At 46.1% G+C, this 25949-nt stretch overlaps 1 protein-coding gene across 2 annotated transcripts in view; it reads right to left on the bottom strand.

Annotated features, from left to right (window-relative positions):
- EPHA6 (EPH receptor A6) overlaps positions 1-25949 on the bottom strand; it is a 499677-nt gene that overhangs the window by 121111 nt on the left and 352617 nt on the right. For both annotated transcript variants that reach the window (XM_066619606.1, XM_066619607.1), the window contains 3 exons: positions 19791-19899; positions 9209-9279; positions 4516-4641 (listed from right to left, as the gene is read on the bottom strand). In XM_066619606.1, coding sequence (XP_066475703.1) covers positions 4516-4641; positions 9209-9279; positions 19791-19899 — 306 coding nt within the window. The remainder of the gene's footprint in view (positions 1-4515; positions 4642-9208; positions 9280-19790; positions 19900-25949) is intronic.

The raw sequence follows: 25949 nt of genomic DNA, 5'->3' as shown, positions 1-25949 counted from the left end.
TGAACCACAGCTGTAAAATATTTTCTTCTCCTAGGGCCCAATCCTATCCAAATTTCCAGAGCTGATGCAGTCGTGCCAATAGGGCAGGGCTTTTCAGACTGGGGCATCACAACACCCCAGCCTGTGGGGGCTTTCACTTTCAAAGCTGCGGGAGCCCTGCAGAAGGTTGCGCAGGGCTCCTTGCACCCCCAGGAGGCTGCAGGAGGCTCTGGTAAGTGTACCCAAGCCCTTGCAGCCCCCTGAGCGGTGCAATCCTGGGAATCGTGCCACTGCCTTCCCCAGCCCCCGCTGCCTTTCCCCGCCCCTGCAAGGACTTAGAGCGGTTTTCAAACTCCTGGAGAGTTTGAAAACCGCTGCAATAGGGTATTTACTGCATCCTGTGGTGTGGAGCAGTGATGGATGTCTCCTCAAGGTAAGGGAACATTTGTTTCCTTATTGATAGGCTGAATTGCATTGCATTGCATCAGCACTGGAACACTGTATGGGACTGGGCCCTTAGAAACCTATCGACCCATGACAAATGTATATGATAGTTATATTTTAGAAATGCTTTGTACTATTAGGCAGCTCATCTAAGAGAAGGAAACTCTGACCTCAAACCTCCACTGCCTTGTGGCTACATCCAGTTCTGGAAAAGGCTTCAGGAGTCAACCTCGAGGCAAAATCAGGAGCCGGAGTCCCTTAGGCAGTTCATGGCTGAACACAGTCACGTTCTGGCAACTCCTGCGACGCCGCTGGAACCAACCGTATTGGCTTCTGCCTTTCCATTGGACCATTCCAGCGACGTGGAGAGGGGGGATTTGCTGCATGGGTAACAGCCTATCCTCCATACCTTCTTTACCCAGGCTTCGCGCACTGGAGAGGACACTCCAACTTCGCCATACGGCGTCGGCACAACAAGGGAAGCAGCAGTTTACCGGTTATAAGTCTTTGCTCGATTGGCGTAGAGCATGACGCCAGGGGCTGCTTCCGACGGTGGGAGAGATCATTGCATCTCATTGGGCAGCTACCGCCCGCCTTAAGCTGGGCAGTCCCCAGCCAGTAAGGTGTTGCCTCGCCACGGTCCGTTAACCTCATGGGGTGCGTGGGGTTTAGGGTGAAAACCGACAAGCGGATCGACAACTCTGCACCATGCAACAGAAAACAGAAAACTACTGCCCTAAAGCTGGGCACCTGGAACGTTAGGACAATGACACCTGGCTTCTCTGATGACCTGCAAGAAATAGACGACGCACGCAAAACAGCTGTCATCGACATGGAGCTGAGCAGACTGCAGATGGACATCGTCGCCCTTCAAGAGACTAGGCTGCCAGATTCCGGATCTGTCAAGGAGAGAAATTTCTCATTTTTCTGGCAGGGAAAACCACCAAACGAAACCAGGGAACATGGCGTTGGCTTTGCGGTCAGAAATACCCTGCTGAAATCCATCATCCCACCTACTGTGGGAAGTGAAAGAATTTTGTCCCTGCAGCTCCAGTCATCAGCAGGACCTATCACTCTCATCAGTGCTTATGCACCGACTCTGTCGTCTCCAGCAGAAGCCAAAGACAAATTCTATGATGACCTGGCCACCACTGTCAAGAAAATCCCTGTAAAAGAGCCATTGTTCGTCCTCGGCGATTTCAATGCTAGAGTTGGTGCTGATAACAGTTCATGGCCCACTTGCTTAGGTCAGTTTGGCACTGGGAGGATGAACGAAAATGGCCAACGCCTGCTAGAGTTTTGCTGTCATCACGGTCTCTGTGTCAGCAACACGTTCTTCAACACAAAGCCCCAACATAGAGTCTCTTGGAGACATCCAAGATCAAAGCACTGGCACCAGCTCGACCTGATCCTCACCAGACGCTCCAGCCTTCCCAGCATCAAGATCACACGCAGTTATCATGGTGCTGCCTGCGACACTGACCACTCCCTGGTATGCAGCAGAGTGAAACTGCAAACAAAGCGACTGTATCACACGAAAAAGGAAGGAAGACCTCGCATTGATACCAGCAAGACCCGGGATCAGAGAAAAGTGGAGGAATTTGCACAAGCGCTTGAGGAATCTCTTCCAGGCCCGGCCGACGCAAACGCATCCAACAGATGGGAACATTTCAAGAATACCGTTTACAACACCGCCTTGTCCATATTCGGCAAGAAGACCAACAAGGCGGCAGACTGGTTTGAAGCCCACTCTGAGGAGTTGACACCAGTCATTGAGGAAAAGAGGAGAGCTCAAGCAGCATACAAGGCCTGTCCCAGTGAGCACAACCTGCAGGTCCTCCGAACTGCTCGCAGCAAAGTCCAACAGACTGCCAGGAGATGTGCTAACGACTACTGGCTCCAGCTCTGTTCCGAGATACAGATAGCAGCTGACACGGGCAACATCAAGGGGATGTATGATGGTATCAAGCAGGCCCTAGGTCCAACACAGAAGAAAATTGCCCCTCTGAAGTCTGCCACAGGCGAGGTCATCCAGGATCGGGCGCAGCAGATGGAACGCTGGGTGCAGCACTACTCTGAGCTATATTCCAGAGAAAATGTAGTCACCGAAGAAGCACTGAACAACATTGAGTGCCTGCCTGTGCTGGAAGAGCTTGACAGTGAACCAACCCTAGAAGAACTTCACGTGGCCCTGGACTCCCTTGCCTTTGGCAAGGCACCTGGAAAAGACAGCATCCCTGCTGAAGTCCTAAAATGCTGCAAAGAGATCATCGTCACTGAGCTGCATGAAATCCTCTGTCTCTGCTGGAGAGAAGGTGGAGTACCTCAAGACATGAGGGATGCAAACATCATCACGCTGTACAAGAACAAAGGTGACAGGGGTGACTGCAACAACTACCGCGGCATCTCTCTCCTTAGCGTTGTAGGAAAGCTGTTTGCCCGAGTTGTACTAAAGAGGCTCCAGGTACTTGCAGAGAGCGTCTATCCAGAATCGCAGTGTGGATTCCGAGCCAACAGGTCCACCACTGATATGGTATTCTCCCTTAGACAACTGCAGGAGAAATGCAGGGAACAACGACAGCCACTCTTTATAGACTTCATAGATCTCACAAAGGCTTTCGACCTGGTCAGCAGAGACGGCCTCTTCAAGATTCTCCCCAAGATTGGATGTCCACCCAGGCTCCTCAGCATCATCAGATCCTTCCACAAGGACATGAAGGGCACTGTTGTCTTCGATGGCTCCACATCAGACCCTTTTGACATCCGAAGCGGAGTGAAGCAGGGCTGTGTTCTTGCACCAACCTTGTTTGGGATTTTCTTCGCTGTCCTGCTGAAGCAGGCCTTTGGAACTGCAACAGAAGGCATCTATCTCCGGACCAGATCAGACGGAAAGCTCTTCAACCTCTCCAGACTGAGAGCAAAATCCAAAGTCCAGCTGAAATGTCTGCGTGACTTCCTCTTTGCCGACGATGCAGCTGTCACTACCCACTCTGCCAAAGATCTCCAGCAGCTCATGGATCGTTTTAGCAAGGCCTGCCAAGATTTTGGACTGACAATCAGCCTGAAGAAAACACAGGTCATGGTTCAGGATGTGGACTCACCTCCCTGCATTACAATCTCTGAGCATGAACTGGAGGTTGTCCATGACTTTGTGTACCTTGGCTCAACGATCTCCGACACTCATTCTCTCGATACCGAGCTAAACAAGCGCATCGGTAAAGCAGCTACCACGCTTTCCAGACTCACAAAGAGAGTCTGGTCCAACAAGAAGCTGACGGAACATACCAAGATCCAGGTCTACAGAGCTTGCGTCCTGAGTACACTTCTGTACTGCAGCGAGTCATGGACTCTTCGCTCACAACAGGAGAGGAAATTGAGCGCTTTCCACATGCGCTGCCTCCGACGCATCCTCGGCATCACCTGGCAGGACAAAGTTCCAAACAACACAGTCCTGGAACGAGCTGGAATCCCTAGCATGTATTCACTGCTGAAACAGAGACGCCTGCGTTGGCTTGGTCATGTCGTGAGAATGGATGATGGCCGGATCCCAAAGGATCTCCTCTATGGAGAACTTGTGCAAGGAAAGCGCCCTACAGGTAGACCACAGCTGCGATACAAGGACATCTGCAAGAGGGATCTGAAGGCCTTAGGGATGGACCTCAACAAGTGGGAAACCCTGGCCTCTGAGCGGCCCGCTTGGAGGCAGGCTGTGCAGCATGGCCTTTCCCAGTTTGAAGAGACACTTTGCCAACAGTCTGAGGCTAAGAGGCAAAGAAGGAAGGCCCATAGCCAGGGAGACAGACCAGGGACAGACTGCACTTGCTCCCGGTGTGGAAGGGATTGTCACTCCCGGATTGGCCTTTTCAGCCACACTAGACGCTGTGCCAGAACTACCTTTCAGAGTGCGATACCATAGTCTTTCGAGACTGAAGGTTGCCAATACAATACAATACAATACAATACAATTTGTACTATTAGAAAATCCCCTTCATTTTTCAACAAAATGTTTTGTTTTCATACAGGCTTTGTTAGTAATGTGAGTTCTTTGTTTCAAAAAGCTATTTATCAGTTGTAATTGTAATTATTTTTTACCTGCCCCAATAACTCTCTCAATACGAATTCGTGACGGATCTATCTCCTTTGCAAACTCATGCACAGCGAGCGATGGGTCTTCATATGTGTCTGGATCAATATATGTTTTGGTTCCTGGGAAATGCACTATAAAAACCAAAAGGCAGTTTTTTGCATTAGTAAGAAGACAAAAATTAAGGCACACTGTAAAAATAAATTAAGGCATCAACAGGGAGATAGACTGACCTGAGAGAAATGGAACTACTGTGAAATGCTGCAACTACAGTACAACCGTCATGTGAAATCTGTTGCCAGATTTTGCAATTTTATGTTATTCAAAATGCATGTACTGATAAGTACATACAACTAATGTTAACAGAACATTCTTTTTAAAAAGCATGTTAGGACAGCATCCCAAATATTGTGACTGAAGCGTTTATGGAGTCAACTAGTATTTGGTGTTAAGACAGTACGCAAAAAAACCCACAATTATAATGCTCCAGAAGGACCCATGAATTGTATAGCTCAGCATACCTTCATTACCAAAGGGGACATTTGACCCCTTCCCCTGGATAAGGGATGTGGCCCCGCAATGGGGCTTTTTACCTCTGCATTGGCTATTTAGCCAATGCAGAGTCAAGACGCCTTGTGTTGGGCTGCGAAGCCTGACACGAGGCTCTGGATCTAGCAGAGCTAAGCTCTCCCGGTTCCCCCCTTTCTGCTCTGCTAACCCCCTGCCCCGGAATGCCTCCCCCCATGTTTCCACTCACCTCACAGCTGCCTGGCACTCTGGGCAAGTGCTAGGTGGCAGACCGCTGGCCTCTGACCGACACTGGCCCAACACAGACTTGTGCTGGGCCAGCGGTAACAGTCACAGACGTGCCTTATGGCACATTTGCAACAGTGAACACCAGTGGTGAGCTGGCGTGCATTCTTCTGAATTGGGTCCTTACTTCTCTGTAGGCTGCCTGGTCATCAATCTGTCTCCTCTGACCCAAGCCAGCTCTTTTGTTGGTGCAAGTCTGAGAAGAGTCAGGGGATGGGTTCAGGCCAGGAAAGGGGGAGATCCAGTGAGCGCTTTCACCGATGAGATTCACCCCCTCCCATCTTCAAACTGCCCCAGGTCCTTCCCTGAACTCGCCATTGACACAACCTTATCTGCTCTTGGTGGGCTGTTGGAGGTTGTGCAGAGCCTCTGGCCATGTGTGCTGATGATTCTCAAGCATTCAATGGCAGCGTGCCTTTAATGTTGCTGTAAACTGGACATATGGCAGCAGATTGTAAGGTCATAAGATCTGCTGCATTAGGTCCAAGATACGATTGGGGCCTAAATGCGTGTTTAAAAAGTGATGTACATTTTGAAATTTTTATGTGATCCATTCCTAATTTGTGTGTGTGTGTGTACAGGAAAGAATTCCACTGTGGAGACGTTGGAATTGAGGAATAAATTGCAAGTAAAAGTATAAGCATTAATTTTTAGCAAATAAGCATGCTACAGCTCCCAGCAGACAGAACTTGGAAAGTTCGGTGGGGAAAAAAAAATCACATAATGAGGAGCAGGTGGAAAGTCATGAGCATATCTTCAGTGCTGATGAAATGCATTTATTCTGAAGTGCAAAAAGGTGGCAGAAACTCTTATCTGAAAATGAGTGCACTGAATAAATGCAGCTTTGAAAAAACTAAAAAAGACAGTAGATTTTGTGTGGCACTTTGGTTCTGTGCATAACCAGAAGCTCTAACATACACATGGACCTCTCTGTAATCAGGAATTGCTCTAAACACTTCAACATTTAGGAAAGTTTTTTGGAGACTGCATAGCACCCTCAAGTTGCTCCTCAGTTCATGTGGAGCTCTACATAAGAACATAAGAAGAGCCCTGCTGGATCAGGCCATAGGCCCATCTAGTCCAGCTTCCTGTATCTCACAGCGGCCCACCAAATGCCCGAGGGAGCACACAAGACAACAGACACAACCTGCGTCCTGGTGCCCTCCCTGCATCTGGCAATCAGAAGCAGCCTTGCACATACCTACCATGACTTGTAACCCATAATGAACTTTTCCTCCAGAAATTTGTCCAATCCCCTCTTAAAGGCTTCCAGGCAAGATGCCATGACTACATCCTGTGGCAAGGAGTTCCACAAACTATATACACGCTGGGTAAAGAAATATCTTCTTTTGTCTGTCCTAGTTCTCCCAACACACAACTTTCGTGGATGTCCCCTGGTTCTGGTGTTATGTGAGAGGGAAAAGAGCATCTCTCTATCCACTCTGTCCATCCCCTGCATGATTTTGTATGTCTCAAGCATGTCCCCCCTCAGGCGCCGCTTTTCTAGACTGAAGAGGCCCAAATGCTATAGCCTTTCCTCATAGGGAAGGTGCCCCAGCCTAGTAATCATTTTTGTTGCTCTCTTTTGCACCTTTCCTTTTCCACTATATCCTTTTTGAGATGTGGCGACCAGAACTGGACACAATACTCCAGGTGTGGCCTTATCATCGATTTGTACAATGGCATTACAATATTAGCTGTCTTTTTGTCAATGCCTTTCCTAATGATCCCAAGCATGGTTAGCCCTCTTCACTGCTGCTGCACATTGGGTTGACACTTTCATCGAGCTGTCCACAAGGACCCCAAGATCTCTCTCCTGTCTCAGACAGCTCAGAACCCATTAGCCTATATGTAAAGTTTTGATTCTTTGCCCCAATGTGCATGACTTTACACTTACTTACATTGAAGTGCATCTGCCATTTTGCTGCCCAGTCTCCCAATTTGGAGAGATCCTTCTGGAGCTCCTCACAATCTCTTCTGATCTTCACCACTCAGAAAAGTTTGGTGTCGTCTGCAAACTTGGCCACCTCGCTGCTCAACCCTGTCTCCAGGTCATTTATGAACAGGTTGAAAAGCACAGGTCCCAGGACAGATCCTTGGGGCACTCCACTTTCCACCTCTCTCCATTGAGAAAATTGCCCATTGACATCCACTCTCTGCTTCCTGGACCTCAACCAGTTCCTAATCCAGGACAGGACCTGCCCTCTAATTTCCTCTATAGTTTTCTTAGCAGCCTTTGGTGAGGGACCATGTCAAACACCTTCTGAAAGTCCAGATATATAATATCTACAGGTTCTCCTGCATCCACATGCCTGTTGACTTTTTCAAAGAATTCTAAAAGGTTCATGAGGCAAGACTTACCTTTACAGAAACCATGCTGATTCTCCCTCAGCAAGGCTTGTTCGTCTATGTGTTTTAAGATTTTATCTTTGTTGAGGCATTCCACCATCTTAACTGGAACAGACATTAGGCTGACTGGCCTATAATTACCCGTGTCCCCTCTCCCCTCTTTATAGATCAGTGTGACATTTGCTATCCTCCAATCTTCTGGCACCGTGGTCGTTTCAAGGGACAAGTTGCATATTTCAGTCAAGAGATCAGCAACTTCATTCTTCAGTTCCTTAATAACTCTTGAGTGGATGCCATCAAGGCCTGGTGACTTATTGATCTTTAATTTGTCAATTAGATCTGAAACATCTTCCCTTTTAACCTCTATCCGACTTAATTCCTTTAATTAAAGGGGCCATTCGGGCAGCAGTATCTGCCCGAGGTCTTCTGCTGTGAAGACAGATGCAAAGAACTCATTTAATTTCTCTGTCATCTCTAAGTCTCCTTTTATCTTCCCTTTCCCTCCCTTACCATCCAGAGAGCCAACTGCTTCTTTGGCGGGTTTCCTGCTTCTAACATATTTGAAGAAGCTTTTATTATTCCCCTTAGTTGCTGGCCGTGTGTTCCTCATAGTCTCTCTTGACCTTCTGTATCATCTTCTTACATTTCTTTTGCCACAGTTTATGTTCCTTTTTATTCTCCTCATTAGGGCAAGACTTCCATTTACGGAAGGAAGCTTCCTTGCCCTTTACGGCCTCTCTGACTTGGCTTGTTAGCCATGGGGTACCCTTCTGGACTTAGTCGAGCCCGTCTTCCTTTGCGATATACACTTCTGCTGGACCTCTATTACTGTTGTTTTAAACAGCTTCCACGCACTCTGGAGAGATTGGACCCTCTTTACCTTCCCTTTCAACTTCTTCCTAACTAGCCTCCTCATCTGAGAGAAGTCTGCCCTTCAGAAGTCAAGGGTTTTTGTGTTAGATTTGTTTGGCACTCTTCCCCTGACATGCATGGTGAAACTAATTGCAGCATGGTCACTGTTCCCCAACGGCTCAGTAACATTTACCTCTCTAACTAGGTCCTGAGTGCCACACAATATTAAATCCAGAGTCGCCTGTCCTCTGGTGGGCTCCATGACTAGTTGCTGTAAAGCACAGTCATTTAGCATGTCAAGAAAACCGGTTTCTCTTTCCTGACCAGAGCATGAATTGACCCAATCGATGTGCGGATAATTGAAGTCCCCCATGATTACAACCCTGTCCCTCCTTGACATCTTGCTGATCTGTTTCCTCATTTCAAGGTCCCCTTCTGGTTTCTGGTCCAGAGGACAATAGCATGCCCCCAGTATTACACTGCTCCTCGAACCTGGTAATTTATGCACTGAAGCTTATATACATGTGCATTGAAGCTTCACAGCAGTTTGGCTGAAGGTGAATATATTTAAGCAATAAGCCCCTGAAATACATAGATCTTTTTGTATCAGACATAGTGAAAATATGGGAAAATACAGTGGTTAAATCTTTATTAGAATATGAAACATCAAGGGGTAACTTTGCTTACAATGTCCATTTTGCAAATGAGCTCTTCGTTTTTCTTCAGACTTCATTTTGGCCTTTATATACCACTGGCACCTTAAAAATGAAAATGAATGTATTTATCTCAACATCTGAATTTGCAAAGATTATTTAACTGAAGAGAGCAGACTGAAAAATATCAAGCAAATAAAAAATCTCTTTGGTGTGATTAGTGATAAAGTGAGTTACACTGAACATGAACATAGATAAGAACATAAGAACAGCCCCATTGGATCAGGCCATAGGCATCTAGTCCAGCTTCCTGTATCTCACAGCAGCCTACCAAATGCCCCAGGGAGCACACCGGATAAAAAGAGACCTGCATCCTGGTGCCCTCCCTTGCATCTGGGCATTCTGACATAGCCCATTTCTAAAATCAGGAGGTTGCACATACACATCATGGCTTGCAACCCGTAATGGTGTTTTTCTTCCAGAAATTTGTCCAATTCAGTTTTAAAGGCATCTAGCCCAGATGCCATTACCACATCCTGTGGCAAAGAGTTCCACAGACCGGTGGTGTAGCTAAAGGGGTGCAGGGGGTAGCAGTTGCACTGGGCAATGAGCTTTAAGGGGGCAACAAGCTGATCTTGACACTAGTGACCAAAATTGTGAAAAAATTAGTATATTTGAATAAAACCATCATGTTATATATCTTGGAAAGGTAATTTCATGCAGAATGCAATGAAACAAACCACATTGTAATATATGTATTCTATCAAAAGTTATGACCAATAAACCAGAAAATGAAAACACAACTGCCTTATGGAACTAAAAGTGGATTTCCTCAACTCAAAACTGACCTATGAGACTGATTATTGTGAAAGCCAATGAGATATTATTATGATACAGCATGCAACCAATAAGGGTGTTAATATGTGTCAGCTCTCATTTTCATGTATCATAATACAGTTACCCCTGCTAACTGGGTAAATAGGTACTTTCAAGTGACGGTCCTCTATTTAGCAGGGCAGAATAACTGCCCCTGTTCACCCCAGCACAGTGTCTCTAAACAATAAGGGGCACACCTTTTATTTATTTAGTTAATTAGATTTGAATTTGTTGTGGGGGGGCTACAAAATCTTCTTTGACTCCAGGTACAGATAGATGCCTTAGCTATGCCACTGGCTGGGGGGAGGTAGCAGAGCAACTGGGTGGTGAGCTTCTGGGAGGGGCGAGACAGATTTTCCCCAATACTCACTTTTTTAAAAGCCCGGATATGACATCACTTCTGGTTGTGACATCACTTCTGGGGCATCAGTTTGAGTTTGGCACTGGCGTACACGATCATTAGCTACGCCACTGCCACAGACCAACACACATACTTATAGAGGCACATACATAATAGGTGTACTGTGTTTTGCTCATGTTTGTGAAAACATATATCTAGATGAAAACATCAGTTCCCAGGAGTCTATCACATTATAGCATGACCAAGAAATAGAACACAGGATGGGGCCAGGTTTGCAATCTGAGATGTAGCTGAGATGGGCTAAACTTGCCCTTCTCTCATGAAACTAGGGTCACTGGGGCAGGGCTGACCCTGTACACTGGTATCCTTGACTGCATCTTTCTGTTTTCTCCCATATAAATGAATAGATGGAATTGACCCCGTAGGGCAGTGGTATTCAAACTGGGGTGTCGTGACGCCCCAGCCTGTAGGTCCTGGCCTCTGCCCCCTTAAGGGGCGGGGGCAACCAGGAGACAGGAGGAAGGCAGCAGTGCATCTGCAGGATCGCGCAGCTCAGGGGGGCTGCAGGGGCTTGGGTGCACTTGCCAACTTGTGTTGGAGGTGGGGTGGCCCTTTATGTTAAGAAAGGGATAGAATCCAGCAAAGTAGAGATTGAAGGTGGGTCCGACTCCACCGTAGAATCTCTGTGGGTTAAATTACCAGGCTTGTGCAGCGATGTAATACTGGGGGCGTGCTATCGTCCTCCAGACCAGAAATCGGATGGGGACCTTGAAATGAGGAAACAAATCAGGGAGGTGACAAGGAGGGACAGGGTTGTAATCATGGGGGACTTCAATTATCCTCATATTGACTGGGTCAATTTGTGTTCTGGTCACGATAAGGAAACCGGATTTCTTGATGTGCTAAATGACTGTGGCTTAGATCAGCTAGTCACGGAGCCCACCAGAGGACAGGTGACTCTGGATTTAATATTGTGCGGTACGCAGGACCTGGTTAGAGATGTAAACGTTACTGAGCCATTGGGGAACAGTGATCATGCTGCGATCCGTTTTGACGTGCACGTTGGGGGAAGAATACCAGGCAAATCTCTAACAAAAACCCTTGACTTCCGACGGGCGGACTTCCCTCAAATGAGGAGGCTGGTTAGAAGGAGGTTGAAAGGGAGGGTAAAAAGAGTCCAATCTCTCCAGAGTGCATGGAGGCTACTTAAAACAACAGTAATAGAGGCCCAGCAGAGGTGTATACCGCAAAGAAAGAAGGGTTCCACTAAATCCAGGAGGGTGCCCGCATGGCTAACCAGCCAAGTTAGAGAGGCTGTGAAGGGCAAGGAAGCTTCCTTCCGTAAATGGAAGTCTTGCCCTAATGAGGAGAATAAAAAGGAACATAAACTGTGGCAAAATAAATGTAAGAAGGTGATATGGGAGGCCAAGAGAGACTATGAGGAACGCATGGCCAGCAACATTAAGGGGAATAATAAAAGCTTCTTCAAATATGTTAGAAGCAGGAAACCCGCCAGAGAAGCTGTTGGCCCTCTGGATGGTGAGGGAGGGAAAGGGGAGATAAAAGGAGACTTAGAGATGGCAGAGAAATTAAATGAGTTCTTTGCATCTGTCTTCACGGCAGAAGACCTCGGGCAGATACCGCTGCCCGAACGGCCCCTCCTAACCGAGGAGTTAAGTCAGACAAAGGTTAAAAGAAAAGATGTTTCAGACCTCATTGATAAATTAAAGATCAATAAGTCACCGGGCCCTGATGGCATCCACCCAAGGGTTATTAAGGAATTGAAGAATGAAGTTGCAGATCTCTTGACTAAGGTATGCAACTTGTCCCTCAAAACAGCCACGGTGCCAGAAGATTGGAGGATAGCAAATGTCACGCCTATTTTTAAAAAGGGAAAGAGGGGGGACCCGGGAAACTATAGGCCGGTCAGCCTAACATCCATACCGGGTAAGATGGTGGAATGCCTCATCAAAGATAGGATCTCAAAACACATAGACGAACAGGCCTTGCTGAGGGAGAGTCAGCATGGCTTCTGTAAGGGTAAGTCTTGCCTCATGAACCTTATAGAATTCTTTGAAAAGGTCAACAGGCATGTGGATGCAGGAGAACCCGTGGACATTATATAGCTGGACTTTCAGAAGGCGTTTGACACGGTCCCTCACCAAAGGCTACTGAAAAAACTCCACAGTCAGGGAATTAGAGAACAGGTCCTCTCGTGGATTGAGAACTGGTTGGAGGCCAGGAAGCAGAGAGTGGGTGTCAATGGGCAATTTTCACAATGGAGAGAGGTGAAAAGCGGTGTGCCCCAAGGATGTGTCCTGGGACTGGTGGTTTTCAACCTCTTCATAAATGACCTGGAGACAGGGTTGAGCAGTGAAGTGGCTAAGTTTGCAGACGACACCAAACTTTTCCGTGTGGTAAAGACCAGAAGTGATTGTGAGGAGCTCCAGAAGGATCTCTCCAGACTGGCAGAATGGGCAGCAAAATGGCAGATGCGATTCAATGTCAGTAAGTGTAAAGTCATGCACATTGGGGCAAAAAATCAAAACTTTAGATACAGGCTGATGGGTTCTGAGCTGTCTGTGACAGATCAGGAGAGAGATCTTGGGGTGGTGGTGGACAGGTCGATGAAAGTGTCGACCCAATGTGCGGCGGCAGTGAAGAAGGCCAATTCTATGCTTGGGATCATTAGGAAGGGTATTGAGAACAAAACGGCTAGTATTATAATGCCGTTGTACAAATCGATGGTAAGGCCACACCTGGAGTACTGTGTCCAGTTCTGGTCGCCGCATCTCAAAAAAGACATAGTGGAAATGGAAAAGGTGCAAAAGAGAGCGACTAAGATGATTAAGGGGCTGGGGCACCTTCCTTATGAGGAAAGGCTACGGCGTTTGGGCCTCTTCAGCCTAGAAAAGAGACGCTTGAGGGGGGACATGATTGAGACATACAAAATTATGCAGGGGATGAACAGAGTGGATAGGGAGATGCTCTTTACACTCTCACATAATACCAGAACCAGGGGACATCCACTAAAATTGAGTGTTGGGCGGGTTAGGACAGACAAAAGAAAATATATCTTTACTCAGCGTGTGGTCGGTCTGTGGAACTCCTTGCCACAGGATGTGGTGCTGGCGTCTAGCCTAGACGCCTTTAAAAGGGGATTGGACGAGTTTCTGGAGGAAAAATCCATTATGGGGTACAAGCCATGATGAGTATGCGCAACCTCCTGATTTTAGAAATGGGTTAAGTCAGAATGCCAGATGTAGGGGAGGGCACCAGGATGAGGTCTCTTGTTATCTGGTGTGCTCCCTGGGGCATTTGGTGGGCCACTGTGAGATACAGGAAGCTGGACTAGATGGGCCTATGGCCTGATCCAGTGCGGCTGTTCTTATGTTCTTATGTTAAGCCTCCTGAAGCCTCCCTGGGGTGTGGGGAGCCCTGCGCGAGCACCTGCAAGGCGCCCCAGGTCAGGGAAAGGGAGAGAGGGGTGATCGCACCCGCTTTTGCAGAGGCAGAGCAGATCGCTCCACTCTCCCTTTCCCTGACCTGGGGTGCCCTGCAGGCGCTCGCACAGGGTTCCCCGCAAACAGGGATGGCTACTGCAGGGACTGGTGAGTGCATCCCAGTCCCTGCAGTCCCCTGAGCGACGCAATCCTGGGGATCGCATCGCTGCCTTCCCCCTGTCCCTGCTGCCTCCCCCCACCCCCGCAAAGACTTACTGCGGGTTTCAAACTCCCGAAGAGTTTGAAAACCGCAGCAGTAGGGAAAAAAGCAAAGTGCTATATTTGGGAACACTACTGCAGTGAGGACAAATATCTGACAGTGAGGGGGTTCCTAAAGCAGAGTACAGGTTGAGACTAATTATTTGCATGGGTTCCGCTCCAAGCACTCACATGGATGGCAAAAAACGCACTATAGCAAATCAATTTAAAAAACAAAGTTTCTTTGCTCTGGTGATTGAAAAACAACCTTGCTGACCTTTTGACTCTAAGGTAAGAGTCATTAAGGAGACAATCCATCAAACAGTCCTCCTCCAGCCAATTCACTCAGCCCCTCCCTTCACCAATGCAAACATTGGTGCATGTTGGTGCATTGCACTGCATGCAATGCAATGCAGTGCTCAGGGGGAAGGGAGGAGTCGCTGGAGAGAGAAGGATTGATGGATTGTCAGCCAGCTGCCCTCTCTCTCTCTCTCTCATTAAGGAGGCTGTTGTTAAAGGACTGTTCAGTTTTTTTAAACTGATTTTAAAGGGATGCATTTTCCCCCTTCTCTAGGGATCAGCACATTCCTTCTCATTTGCAGTGGCCATTCGTGTTGAGTCAAATCCGTGTATAAAAAATCCATGTATAAATAGGCTGGACCTGTACAATACATTGCTGTGCACAAAGCACACAGACATATATCAAGGCCGTGTAATATACTGGCTCTCAAGACAACTGGCTTGTCATAACAGGAATTTGGTTAGTGTTTAATACAAAGTAATGTTTAAAATCCTGTGCTAGTCAAGGCACATAAAAAGAAAAAAAAACAGGTACGTTTCTAAAATCAGGAACATACTCTAAGAAATCTGAATGTACTTTGTAAACAGGCTTATTTCCCCCTTTGACTATGACTATGTTATTGACCATGCTGAACATGTTCCATATCTTCCCATTCCTACATGCTTCATTACCAGCATATTAGTTTGAGTCAAGGGATAGTGTGGCAAGGCTCCCAAGGAATGAGTTTGGTCAGCCTAAGGGTGTTTTTGACTTATTTTTCTCAAACGGCAATCCTATCAACTTGAAATTGAGAAGCAAAAGCAATTTGTGATATGGCATAAGGGACCATGCGATTTGTTTAAAGATGTCTTAAAAAATTCCACTGGGCTAGCACAAACATGTGTGAAAGTCTAAGCAACTTTTTGATTCAGGTCTCGGATGCCTGCTCCCAAAGAACTGTCTGGTTAGTTCAAATCAATGTGTGAAATTCAGGCCACTAGTCCACTTAGCTATTGCTCTCTTGACTTCTTAGGGTTACCCAGTGGCATAGCTAATGATTGTGTAGCCCGGTGCAAGCTCAAAATGATGCCCCAGAAGTGATGTCACAACTGGAAGTGATGTCATACCCAGGTTTTAAAAATGGGAGAATCCTCTCCCAAAAGCTCACCACTCACTTGCTCTGCCGCCTCCCCCAGCCAGTGGCATAGCTAAGGCATCTATCTGCTACCCGGGGTCAAAGAAGATATTGTAGCTCCCCCATGAAAAAATCAAATTTAGGGCACAATCCTAACCAGCTCCACTCAGAAGTAAGTCCTATTTTGTTCAATGGGACTTACTCTCAGGAAAGTGTGCTTAGGATTGCAGCCTTAATTAATTAAGTAAATAAATAAAAAGTGTGCCCCTTACTGGTTTTGAGACACTATACTGGGGTGGACAGTTATTCTCCCCCTGCTAAATGTAAGAGGAGCACCACTTGAAAAAGTGCCTCTTTACCCAGTTAGCAGGAGTAACTATATTATGATACATGAAAATGAGAGCTGACTCATGTTAACAACTTACAGCCCAATCCTGAGCTGCCTGGGCTGCCTGGGCTAGCATGGGCGGGAGCCTGGTGGTGAGGCTCACAAACGTGCCTTATGGCACATTTGCGACAGTGCTCAGTGGCCCTGAGCCATGCTGCCAAGCACAGGATTTGGCTCTTATTGGTTCCATGCTGCATCATAATAACATCTTATTGGCTCTCAGAACAATCAGTCACTTGGTCAGTTTTGAGTTAAGAAAAATTCACTTTTTGTTCCATAAGGCAGTTGTGTTTTCATTTTCTGGTTAATTGACCATAACTTTTGATAGCATACAGATATTCCAATATGGTTTATTTCATTGCATTCTGCATTAAATTACCTTTCCAATGAAATACAACATGATGGTATTATTCTCACATACCAATTTTTTCACAATTTTGGCTGCTAGCGTCAAGCTCAGCTTGTTGCCCCCCTAATTATGGATGCCCGGTGTAACTGCTACTCCCTACACCCCCTTAGCTATGCCACTGGGGTTACCAGAGAACAGTGCAGTAATGAGAACACAAGAAGGCAATCTGACAGAAGTATTTCCTTTATGCAAATACTAAAAGATCCAGGAGCTTTCCCAAAGTCTAAGGGCACCAATGACTGAACCGTCAATGAGTGTCATGAACATGTTGTAAAGCATGTTTACACCTCCAGTAGAGTCAGCTGAGCTAGTGCATGGATAAAGGTAAGGTTGCGCTGGCTGAAGGCGGCTGGCACAGATGGTTGGGGAAGGCAGGGGAAGGCAGAACGGGGGCGTTTTGAGGTGGGGGAGAGTGGGCCAGTGGGTGAACTAGGCTCAGGAGGTGGGTGGGATTGGCCTGGGTGACCTAGGCCAGATCCTAACCCCCCTCTCAAACAGCTCAGCATTACACTGGGGTGCTTGGATCTGTGACAGCAAAACCACGGGTGCAGATCCGAATAGCCTCATTGGGTGGCTGCTGTGTGACACTGGGATAAGGGGAAATAAATCCCCTTACTCCAAGTTGTGCAGCAGCCACCTCCTACCCTGTGCTGGATACCGCACAGGCCAGTTGACCTGCCTGTTCCAATGCAGGATAGGATTGAGTTGCCCATGTGGCAACTCTATGCCATCTTGAATTTCTGGCTCATGGCCCTCATGCCTACAAAATTCTCTTGTCTTCCTATCTTCCCACCTATTCAGGGCAAAGCACCAGACCTCTTTCTCACTGGGAGTCCACCCTGCTCAGCAGCTCTGTACCCTGTATTTCCAGCTCTGTATTTTTAATGGCGGCTGAGCTATGTACTATGTAACCCATCTGAAATCAGCTTGTGACCCATCTAGTGGGACCTGACCCACAGTTTGTGAAACACTGTTCTAGACTATATATGAGGTTTAATTAATTCACAACACTTTAATTTAATTTAATTTATTTAATTAAATTTAATTAATTAATTAAATTAATTCACAACACTTTCACAATTGCTCAAGGTAACTCACAAAATCAAACAATTTATAAATAAATAAAACAAAATAAACATAATAATAAAACAAGATAAACATAAACATTAACTTCCACTGTGATGGACAGCTTCATTCCTTCAGTAGCTAAAATGTTCCTGAACAGTCCATGACATTGCAGTGTTTTGGGCATTACACAGCTTCTGTGAAGCCTGTGAAATTCCATATCCCTTACAATAGCAGTTCTGAAACTGTGGGTCTGGGACCCAGCAGTGCGTCATGACCCAAGTTTTGGTGGTTCACAAAACTGACAGTGCAGATGAGGCTATGTGCATCAAGGGTTAAAGAAGCTACTACTTGGGGGGAGCACTGCTGCCCAATTACCATTATAGTCACACCTCTTGGTATTTATCAATCAGGTAGCAGCCTCTACAGCCTCTAAAAAGTTTGAGAACCACTGCAATTCACAATAAAGAATTCTTCTACTGATCACACTAAACTGAAGTGTTGATTTCCTGAAGTTATCCTATTTATAATTTTTTTTTTTTTACTTTTAATCCTTGTATTTTAATGCCTGAAACTTGGCAGAACTGTTTAGCAGATGAATCGTTCACTCAAATACAACAGCAGGTGCTTATCTCCTCACGACTCTTCAGTATGAATTGACTTATCAGCAGCCTCATGATTCAATTGTATGTCAAATTGCTAATTCTACTGTAAATAGTGAGGCAGAACACATCTGTAGGATACCAGTCCAATCTTGCACCTGAAATTTGTTTCAAATCCTATAATGAATTGCATAGTTATTCTGAACTGTCTTGCCCTGACTCCAAATATTAAGTGCAGACTACCTTATTATAGTGACTTCAGAAAATGAATTCATATCTCATCTAACTGCTAGATTCCATGCAATATGGATAGGTTAAAAAACTAAAGCACTAAACACTAGTTCCCAGTGTTCTTATCATTATTCAATGCATCTAACAAAACAAGAAAGAACCCAAGATGGTTCATTATCTTCTCACCTTATTCCATTCTTAAATTCTTAAACAAGGCATTAAGATGACATACCAGAATGTCATTTGCTTGTTATAGATAGTCATTTCTTCTAAAATCTGTGTCTTTGAAGATTGTATCTATCCTGTTTGTCTGATCTGATATCTGCTAGTGAAGTTATCTATGTACAGTCATGGTATGTAGAATTTTGTCAAAACTTTTGTCAGTTGACATAAATGTCAAAACACATCAGTCAAAATTTTGTTCAGATATTAATACCTGTCAATCTAAATGGACACATCAGACTTACAGATCGCGTAGATTTACTCTCTGACATCGCAGACTTCACAAGAAAGTGGTAGAGAAATTCTTACAATGGTGAATAATTGCAAGGCAGAAGCAGAGCACGTGCTAGATCAGGTGCTAGATTAGAGATGTGGTAGGCAGCTGAAGATGTAAAGTATTGGGAAAAGGGGGGGATTGTATATGTTTTTGGGCAGCCCAGTACTAACTAGCACTGGCACAGCAGGGCTGCATGGCCTCCACTGTATCCCGTGCTTGTTGGGAACAGGCTTGGGGTAAGTGGGTACTTCCTCCCCTCACCCCAGGTAACGCTCCAGCCTACCTAATAAAGTCACTCAGATCTGCATCAGCTAATTTGCTACAGCAAGTCCAAGCTGTCCTGTGTAGAGTGATCAGGCCCGGGAGAGTGGATAGGATATGGCAGATGCCTGCTCCGCCAATCCTGCCCCCTCCTGATCTAATCTGCCACCCATTCTTGTCCTCCCCCCATCCAGAAACATTCCACCCTTCCGCTGCCCCATCACTTCTCTAACCTATGCTGGTGCGTGATCCTCTGTTTGCAGCATCAGCAGGGTGGCACAGGCCTCCCCACCGCTACTGCTTGCTCTCTGGGTGCTCCAAATGTGCTTTATGGCACGTTTGCAACACCTTCGGCCGGTGCAACACCTTGATCTGGTTTAACATCAGGTTTGGATTGTGCTGTGAGATCTATAAATTTCATAAATATATCAAAACAATTTTAAAATAAATTTAGGTTTGATAAGGAAGTATTTTGTTTCCCAGAGTGTCTGTTAGATGGCTCCATATCTCCTGGAAATTTTACATCTGTGGGGTCAACACAAAAGGACTTTGTTGCTTTTCTTGGCACTCAGAGCTAGTTTGATGGAGAAGAAACAGCTAGTGCTGGTACAAAGGAGTACTACAGAAAAATCTGAGAACTTTTATCAGTTGTGAAGAGATAAAGAGGGGTGTACGTCTTCCAAGGCTGCCTTACACCTCATTCAGACCAAAATGACATCCTTCAAGCAGTGCTAACACACTATAACTGACACACATTAATGATAGACGTGGATGACACTGAATGAAGAACAGCATCAGTGTTAATTACCTTCCAGTGATCAGGAAAAAAAGAGTGAGAATGACCAGGAGAGTAAATCCACCAACAGCAGCAGTGGCAATGACGAGAATCTGCCCCTGCTCCGCTGCTATATCGGAAGCTGAAACAGAAACACACAGGAAAAAATGTCTGAGCAATGGCTGTATATAGAAAAAAAAATACATTACCAGCCAAATCTATCAGTTTCATCAAATAACATCAAATACTATTAATAATGAAATATGCCGCGATTTGATCGATATTTCAGTCAAAACAGAAAAGAGAATTTGCTTCGGGAGTAAAACGGTGGTGCCATGATGGTAAAGAAAGAATGCATGTGAGGGTTTGCTATGCTGCCTGACACCTGATAGCAGGACAGGCATAAAGAAATATAGGTGCTGTTGCCTTTACAGCAGTACATTATCTACAGGTTGAGTCTTGGTATCCACAAGGGTTCCACCACAAGGGTTCACCATTACCCATGTGGATGCCAAAAATCGAGTTAAAAGAAATCCATTTATAAAACAATGGCCCTTTGCTCAGTGATTAAAAAACAGCCTTGCTAACCTTTGTAATGCAGGACAGAGGCATCAGGCAGACAGACATTCTTTCTCCAGACAGAATTTCTTTCTCTGCCTCTCCTTAACTTTGAGGCAGTGACCGCTCCCTTTACCAGGAGCACAGCAAGAATGCAAGGAAGTGATAATCACTTGCATTCTTTCATGTGCTCAGAGAGAATGACTGATGGATTGTCTGCCAGATGCCCTCTCCCCCATGAAGGAAGCTAACGTTAAACAACTTTTTTCCTTTAATTTAAAGGGTCTTTCTCATCATATTGGGATAAAACTTTGGGTGAAAAATCCGTGGATAGTTCGGTTGTACCTGTATACCATTTATTACTTCTATAGTATTTTTTTATTCTCACAAAAATCTTGTGAGGCTGCAGTAAGAGAAGAGTGATCCAGGGCCCAGTCCTCTCTAACTATCCAGCGCTAACACAGCTATGACAACAGGGTGTGTGTGCTGTAACCTGTAGTGGGTGGGCAGTCATGGGGCCTCCTCAAGGAAAGGGAGAATTTGTTCCCTTACCTTGGGGCTGCCTTGTGGCTGCACTGGTGGTGCAAAGTTGGATAGGGAAATGCTTTGAACCCAGGCCCAATTTCCAAACCTCTCAGTTTATAAATCTGAATCAAAGTATACTGCTTCGTAATGACAAGGCTATGGATGAAAAACAAAAAAAATTGTCACACATACATGCACACCTCACTTTCCTGAATGCTGAGAAGTTCAACAGGCAGAGCTACCTGGGTTTCGCTTTCTTTGAAGAAATGGGATCAATTGTGTCTTCGTAATATTTGGTTTATTTAGGGAACAATCCTAACCAGGTCTACTCAGAAGTAAGTCCTATTTTGTTCAATGGGGCTTACTCTCAGGAAAATGTGGTTAGTTTTGCAGCCTTAGTCACACACACCAAAATTCTGTATTGGATGTAAGCAAACAGCAGTCCATTCCTGCGAATCAACAATGGATGACAACACAGGCCTACACACATTCTGCTGTCGTAAGAATTAGACATATTCTCGGGTATATTTGGGGTGCTGAATCAAAAAATGGCATTGGTTTTGCCCAATTGACAAACGGCATTGACTTCCTCACCAGGAAGCTGCTTGAATCAGCAAATAAGGTGGCTATGTCGTACCCTCCGCCAAACTAGAGCAAATTGGGCAAAACCGACACCATTTTGGGGATTCAGCACCCCAAAAATATCCTAAATTTGTTCAAACTAAAAAGAAATTGTTGTTGGGGTGTGTGTGTACGCGCATGTTTAAGGTCTGTGCAATTGATCAATTGTTGACAACAATGAATCAGGTTCCAAAAGAGTGGCCTTGCAGTTTAGGGTGCTTCCATTCACAGCTCATTCTCTCCCAGTTTCTCTATTCCATACGTGTCTATCTACTCAGAACCTTCTAGTCACTATTTCTTTTGTTATTCCTTTTTACATTTTAACACCCCAGCCTCCCCTCTTAGCTGAAAGGGGCTGCATACATGTCACCTGATCAAAGTCTCTGCCTTAAGAGATGTCTGGATATACTCCATGAAGGAAGCATCTTAAACTATCATCAGTAATTTGCTTAACCAAGGGATGGCCAGCTGTAACACCATGGTAGCAGAATGAACAGAAAAATATAAGAACCATTACTAATTCCAAGAGAGGGTAGGAAAGCTGGAACTGGATTAAGAGGCTTAGTTTGTCATTTTTAATTTTCACTAAATTCAGCAGAATTGAATCAGAACTTTAAAAACAAAGAGAACATTTTTGCATTTGTAAATGCAAATAAACTCAGTAGTAATTCATGTCCAATTTGCAATGCAAACTATTATTGTATGTCTGGCTCTATTCTCCTGGTATGTAATGACAGTAAACCATGCATTTCATGTGCTTCATAAACTTTTCACAGAAAAATCAAGCATGTGAAGGGATTCTACAATAAATGAAGCACTGAAGTCGTTCATCAGCTACTAATCTCCCCAACATGAAATAGCTAGTTATGTTGGAGCAATTAATTTTACACTGCACATCATGTTTTGCACCCTAATGTCTCAATGGCTTGAAAAATTCAGCATAACAAACTTGATATAGCACAAGAAACTACGCATATGATAATAATATTCCCAGGAATGCAGTCAAAACATCAGATACAATCTTTGAACTAGCAATAGCTGCTTCAGTGGCCCATAAAGACAAAGACATTGTAAAGCAATACAAAGAAAAGGAAAAGATAACAACTGAGTGCACTCTGCTGTCATCTAAAGCAGAGAATAAGCACAGCCCTCTCTACATAAGATCAACAGAAGATGAGGACTGTCTGGACTATTAAAATTAATAAGTACAAAAAAAATCAAGTGTAATTTTGACTTCTGCGACCGCAGTTCCATTAACTTCAGGTGCCCACCATAATTTTGGGTTTGCACTTTTTGTACATCAGCCTTGTATATCTGCACAGGTGGCATTTTAAGAACTCAGGGAGCAAGTACTGGTCCAAGACCTTCTGATGTCTAAGGGCCCAATCCTATGGGCCTCTAGTGCTGGCGCTGATCTCCAGCTCCAGTGCTGGGTGTCTTAAATGTGCCATCAGGCACATCCGTGACACCTGGAGAGAAGGGAGAACTGGCACCGGTGCCAGCCCGGCACCAGTTGGCGCTGAGCTCAGTGCAAGGCATACACTGCCCAGAGCATGGTAAGAGCTTCAGGTGGTTGTGAGGGCTTTGGGGGTGGAGAAGCGTTCTGGGGCAGGGGGAGGACAGGGCAGGGGAGGAACCGTGGAAGGAGGGGGTGGGGACCTGCTCTGCTATATCCTATCCTCTGTGTCGGACTGCAAAGCCTAGACAGAGGCTCTCAAGTCTGTGCCGGCAAAATAGCCAATGCAGACTTGAGAAGTTCCGTTGCAGGACTTGGGACTTTCCCTTGGGGAAGTCTCCTTCCTCTGAGGAGACTTCTGGTGGCTCCAGCAGTGCTGCTGGATACAGTGGTTGCCATTTTGGTACGGCTGCACCATGCAGCAGTGCTAGGGATAGGATTGGGTTGTAAGGCAACATGGGAAATGCTGCCTTCCTTCCTGGATGATGTGCCAGACTCTGCTTTTCCTATTCTCCAGTGTTCTCATTCAGAATCCCCTTTTCTCTATGTTTCTTCTTCCTCTCTGTGCCCCTCTTTCTTTTCCAATGCAGGGAGTGGAAGGAGGAGGAGAAAACTGGAGACGAGTAGGCAGGCAGAGATGACACCCTCCCCCTTCGGCAATCTGCTACCAGAGGCAACAGCTTCAGTTGGCCTCATGGATGGACTTGCCTTGCTGGAAGTTTTCAAAAGCCCAAATTTTGAGAAAACATGGGGCAGGGAAGGAGGTATCTGCTGTTGCAAGGGCAATAGCATATGCATATGCAAGTACAACGGATTCCTTGTTTGTAAATCTATATTTAAAATTGGCTGTGCAAGCCACATTTCTCTAATATTATTTAATACAAATTAATTATGATATAAACAATGTAGCACCTTGCTACCTTGGCATATAATTTCTGCAGTTAGAGATGATGGTTGGTGTATATTGATAAAAGCAAAACAGAATGTTGTTACAGGTGGTTAGGAATTAAGTTTGCAGAAGTATTTGTGATTTATTGCCCAATCGTATCCCAAGCTGGTGTGCAGGGCCACTGATGCTACATTTGTTGCATCCCACACACCTACTGGGACAATGCTGGTCAAAAAAGGTAAGTAAAGAAAAATGCTTACCTTTGCATTGGTCTCTGGATGGTCCCCTATGGGGCTCCTCAGATCTATACCAGTACTGTTGCTGGCATAAATCTGAATTGCCCCAGGGAGCATGACAGGCTCAGGATATGGTGGCTGCCACTACCGCTGAGATTCCACCCTGTTCCTGTTCCACGCTGATCCTCCCCATTCTGGCCTGATTCCAATCCTGATCTTCCCCGACCTCCAACAGAAACCTGCTGGTGGCTGGTCTGCAGGATACTGATGGCAGTGTGTGGTTCCTTCTTTTCAGTCAAGTCTCCTGATCTCCATTAAAGGGTCTTGCAGGTAGCACTTCATACATGTATAAATCAGTGAATCTCCACCTCAGGTGTAGAATGGGTGAAGCAATAATAAAAGAGGGCCCCAGTTGCATTTTGGGAGAAACTCATAAAGGGCCTGCTGGGATTAACATGATGTTGTTACTCTAACAATAAAGTTAGTGACCCGTTAAGCCACATGGGACTTGATAAACCTTTTCATTTTGTTTCTTGCCAGGGACTGCAAAACAGGATTGTTGTCAAGCTCCTGGGACACTATTGTTTGGTTTGGTGGATTGGAGCAAACATGTAGTCAAACAAGTGAGCGGAAACAGTCCAAAACATCATAAAATAGTGATGATGAACCTATGACATGCATGTCACAGTTGACACACCACAACATCTTGGATGACATATCAAACAACAATTATTCTTCCAGTTTGAGTTACCAAAGTGAACAAACAAAAATACAAGAAATATGTGACCCTGCCCCCAGGGATGGTTTTAACTCAATTTTATCGATGGCACCAAATTGGGTCCTGCCCATCATGGGGCTCAGCGCTAGGATCGTGGCGCGAGATCATCAATGAGCCGCTGGCGGACAATTCCAGCATGTCACTAGCCTGCCCTGGAGTCTGCCCTGGAGACTATTAAAGAGCAGGGCACATGTGTGACGGCCTCCTTGGTTTCCCACTTTTGTGCCCTCCTACCCTCTCCTGAACACGTGCTTGCAGATTTGGCTAGCAAATGCCACTGCTGCCTATCCGCCAGAGGTTTCCCACCTCTTCTCGCCCCCATGCTCAGTCCCGCAAAGCAAAGAGAAGCAGTGCAGAGGCGAGAGACAAGCTGTACATGATGCCCCGGTAAGCAGGGCTTTTCTTCTAATGGAACGTGGGGGGACGGAATTCCGGCACCTTTTCGCAGGGGCCCCTCCCCTTTGGAGGCATTCCGGGGGGGAGCAAAACAGAGGCATTTGCTGGGCGGGTGCTGGGGGGGCAGGGTGGGTGGGCACCTGACCCCTGCCTGACTGCACAATGACCCCCTCCTGCCCCCATTCCCAAGCTCTCACCTGAGCCCAGCCCGCCTCCCCTCCCCCCACGCTCTGCTTCCCTGTGCAGCTTCCAAGCCAGTGGAGGGTGCGGGGGACATGCGTTGAGGCCGAGGAGGAGGACGGACAGCCAGCCAGCCAGCCAGCCAGCCAGGGAGACGGGCTGCAGCACCCACAGAATGCCCAGGTACTGGCTTGGTGGCGGAGGAGGGGAAGGAAGCTGGCTGGTGCAACCCCTGTGCCAATCTGCAGCATGAGCCTAGGCGTGTCTACTCAGAAGTAAGTCTCACTGTGCTCAATGGGGCTTGCTCCTGGGAAAGGGTGCATAGCCTTGCAGCCTGAGAGCCCAAGCCTATGCATGTCCACTCAGAAGTAAGTTCCATTGTGTTCAATGGGGCTTACTCCCGGGAAAGTGTCATAGCCTTGCAGCCTGAGTAGACAGGCAGAGGAAGGGCCCTGAGGCTGCAGTCCTCTCCACACTTTCCTGGGAGGAAGCCCCACTGCCTCTAGTGGGACTGACTTTTGAGTAGACAGCCACAGGCTTTGGCTCTGAGGCT

This window comes from Tiliqua scincoides, chromosome 3 (genome assembly GCF_035046505.1).
Source record: "Tiliqua scincoides isolate rTilSci1 chromosome 3, rTilSci1.hap2, whole genome shotgun sequence".
Classification (NCBI taxonomy): domain Eukaryota; kingdom Metazoa; phylum Chordata; class Lepidosauria; order Squamata; family Scincidae; genus Tiliqua; species Tiliqua scincoides.
This window is presented reverse-complemented; position numbering and strand designations above follow the sequence as displayed.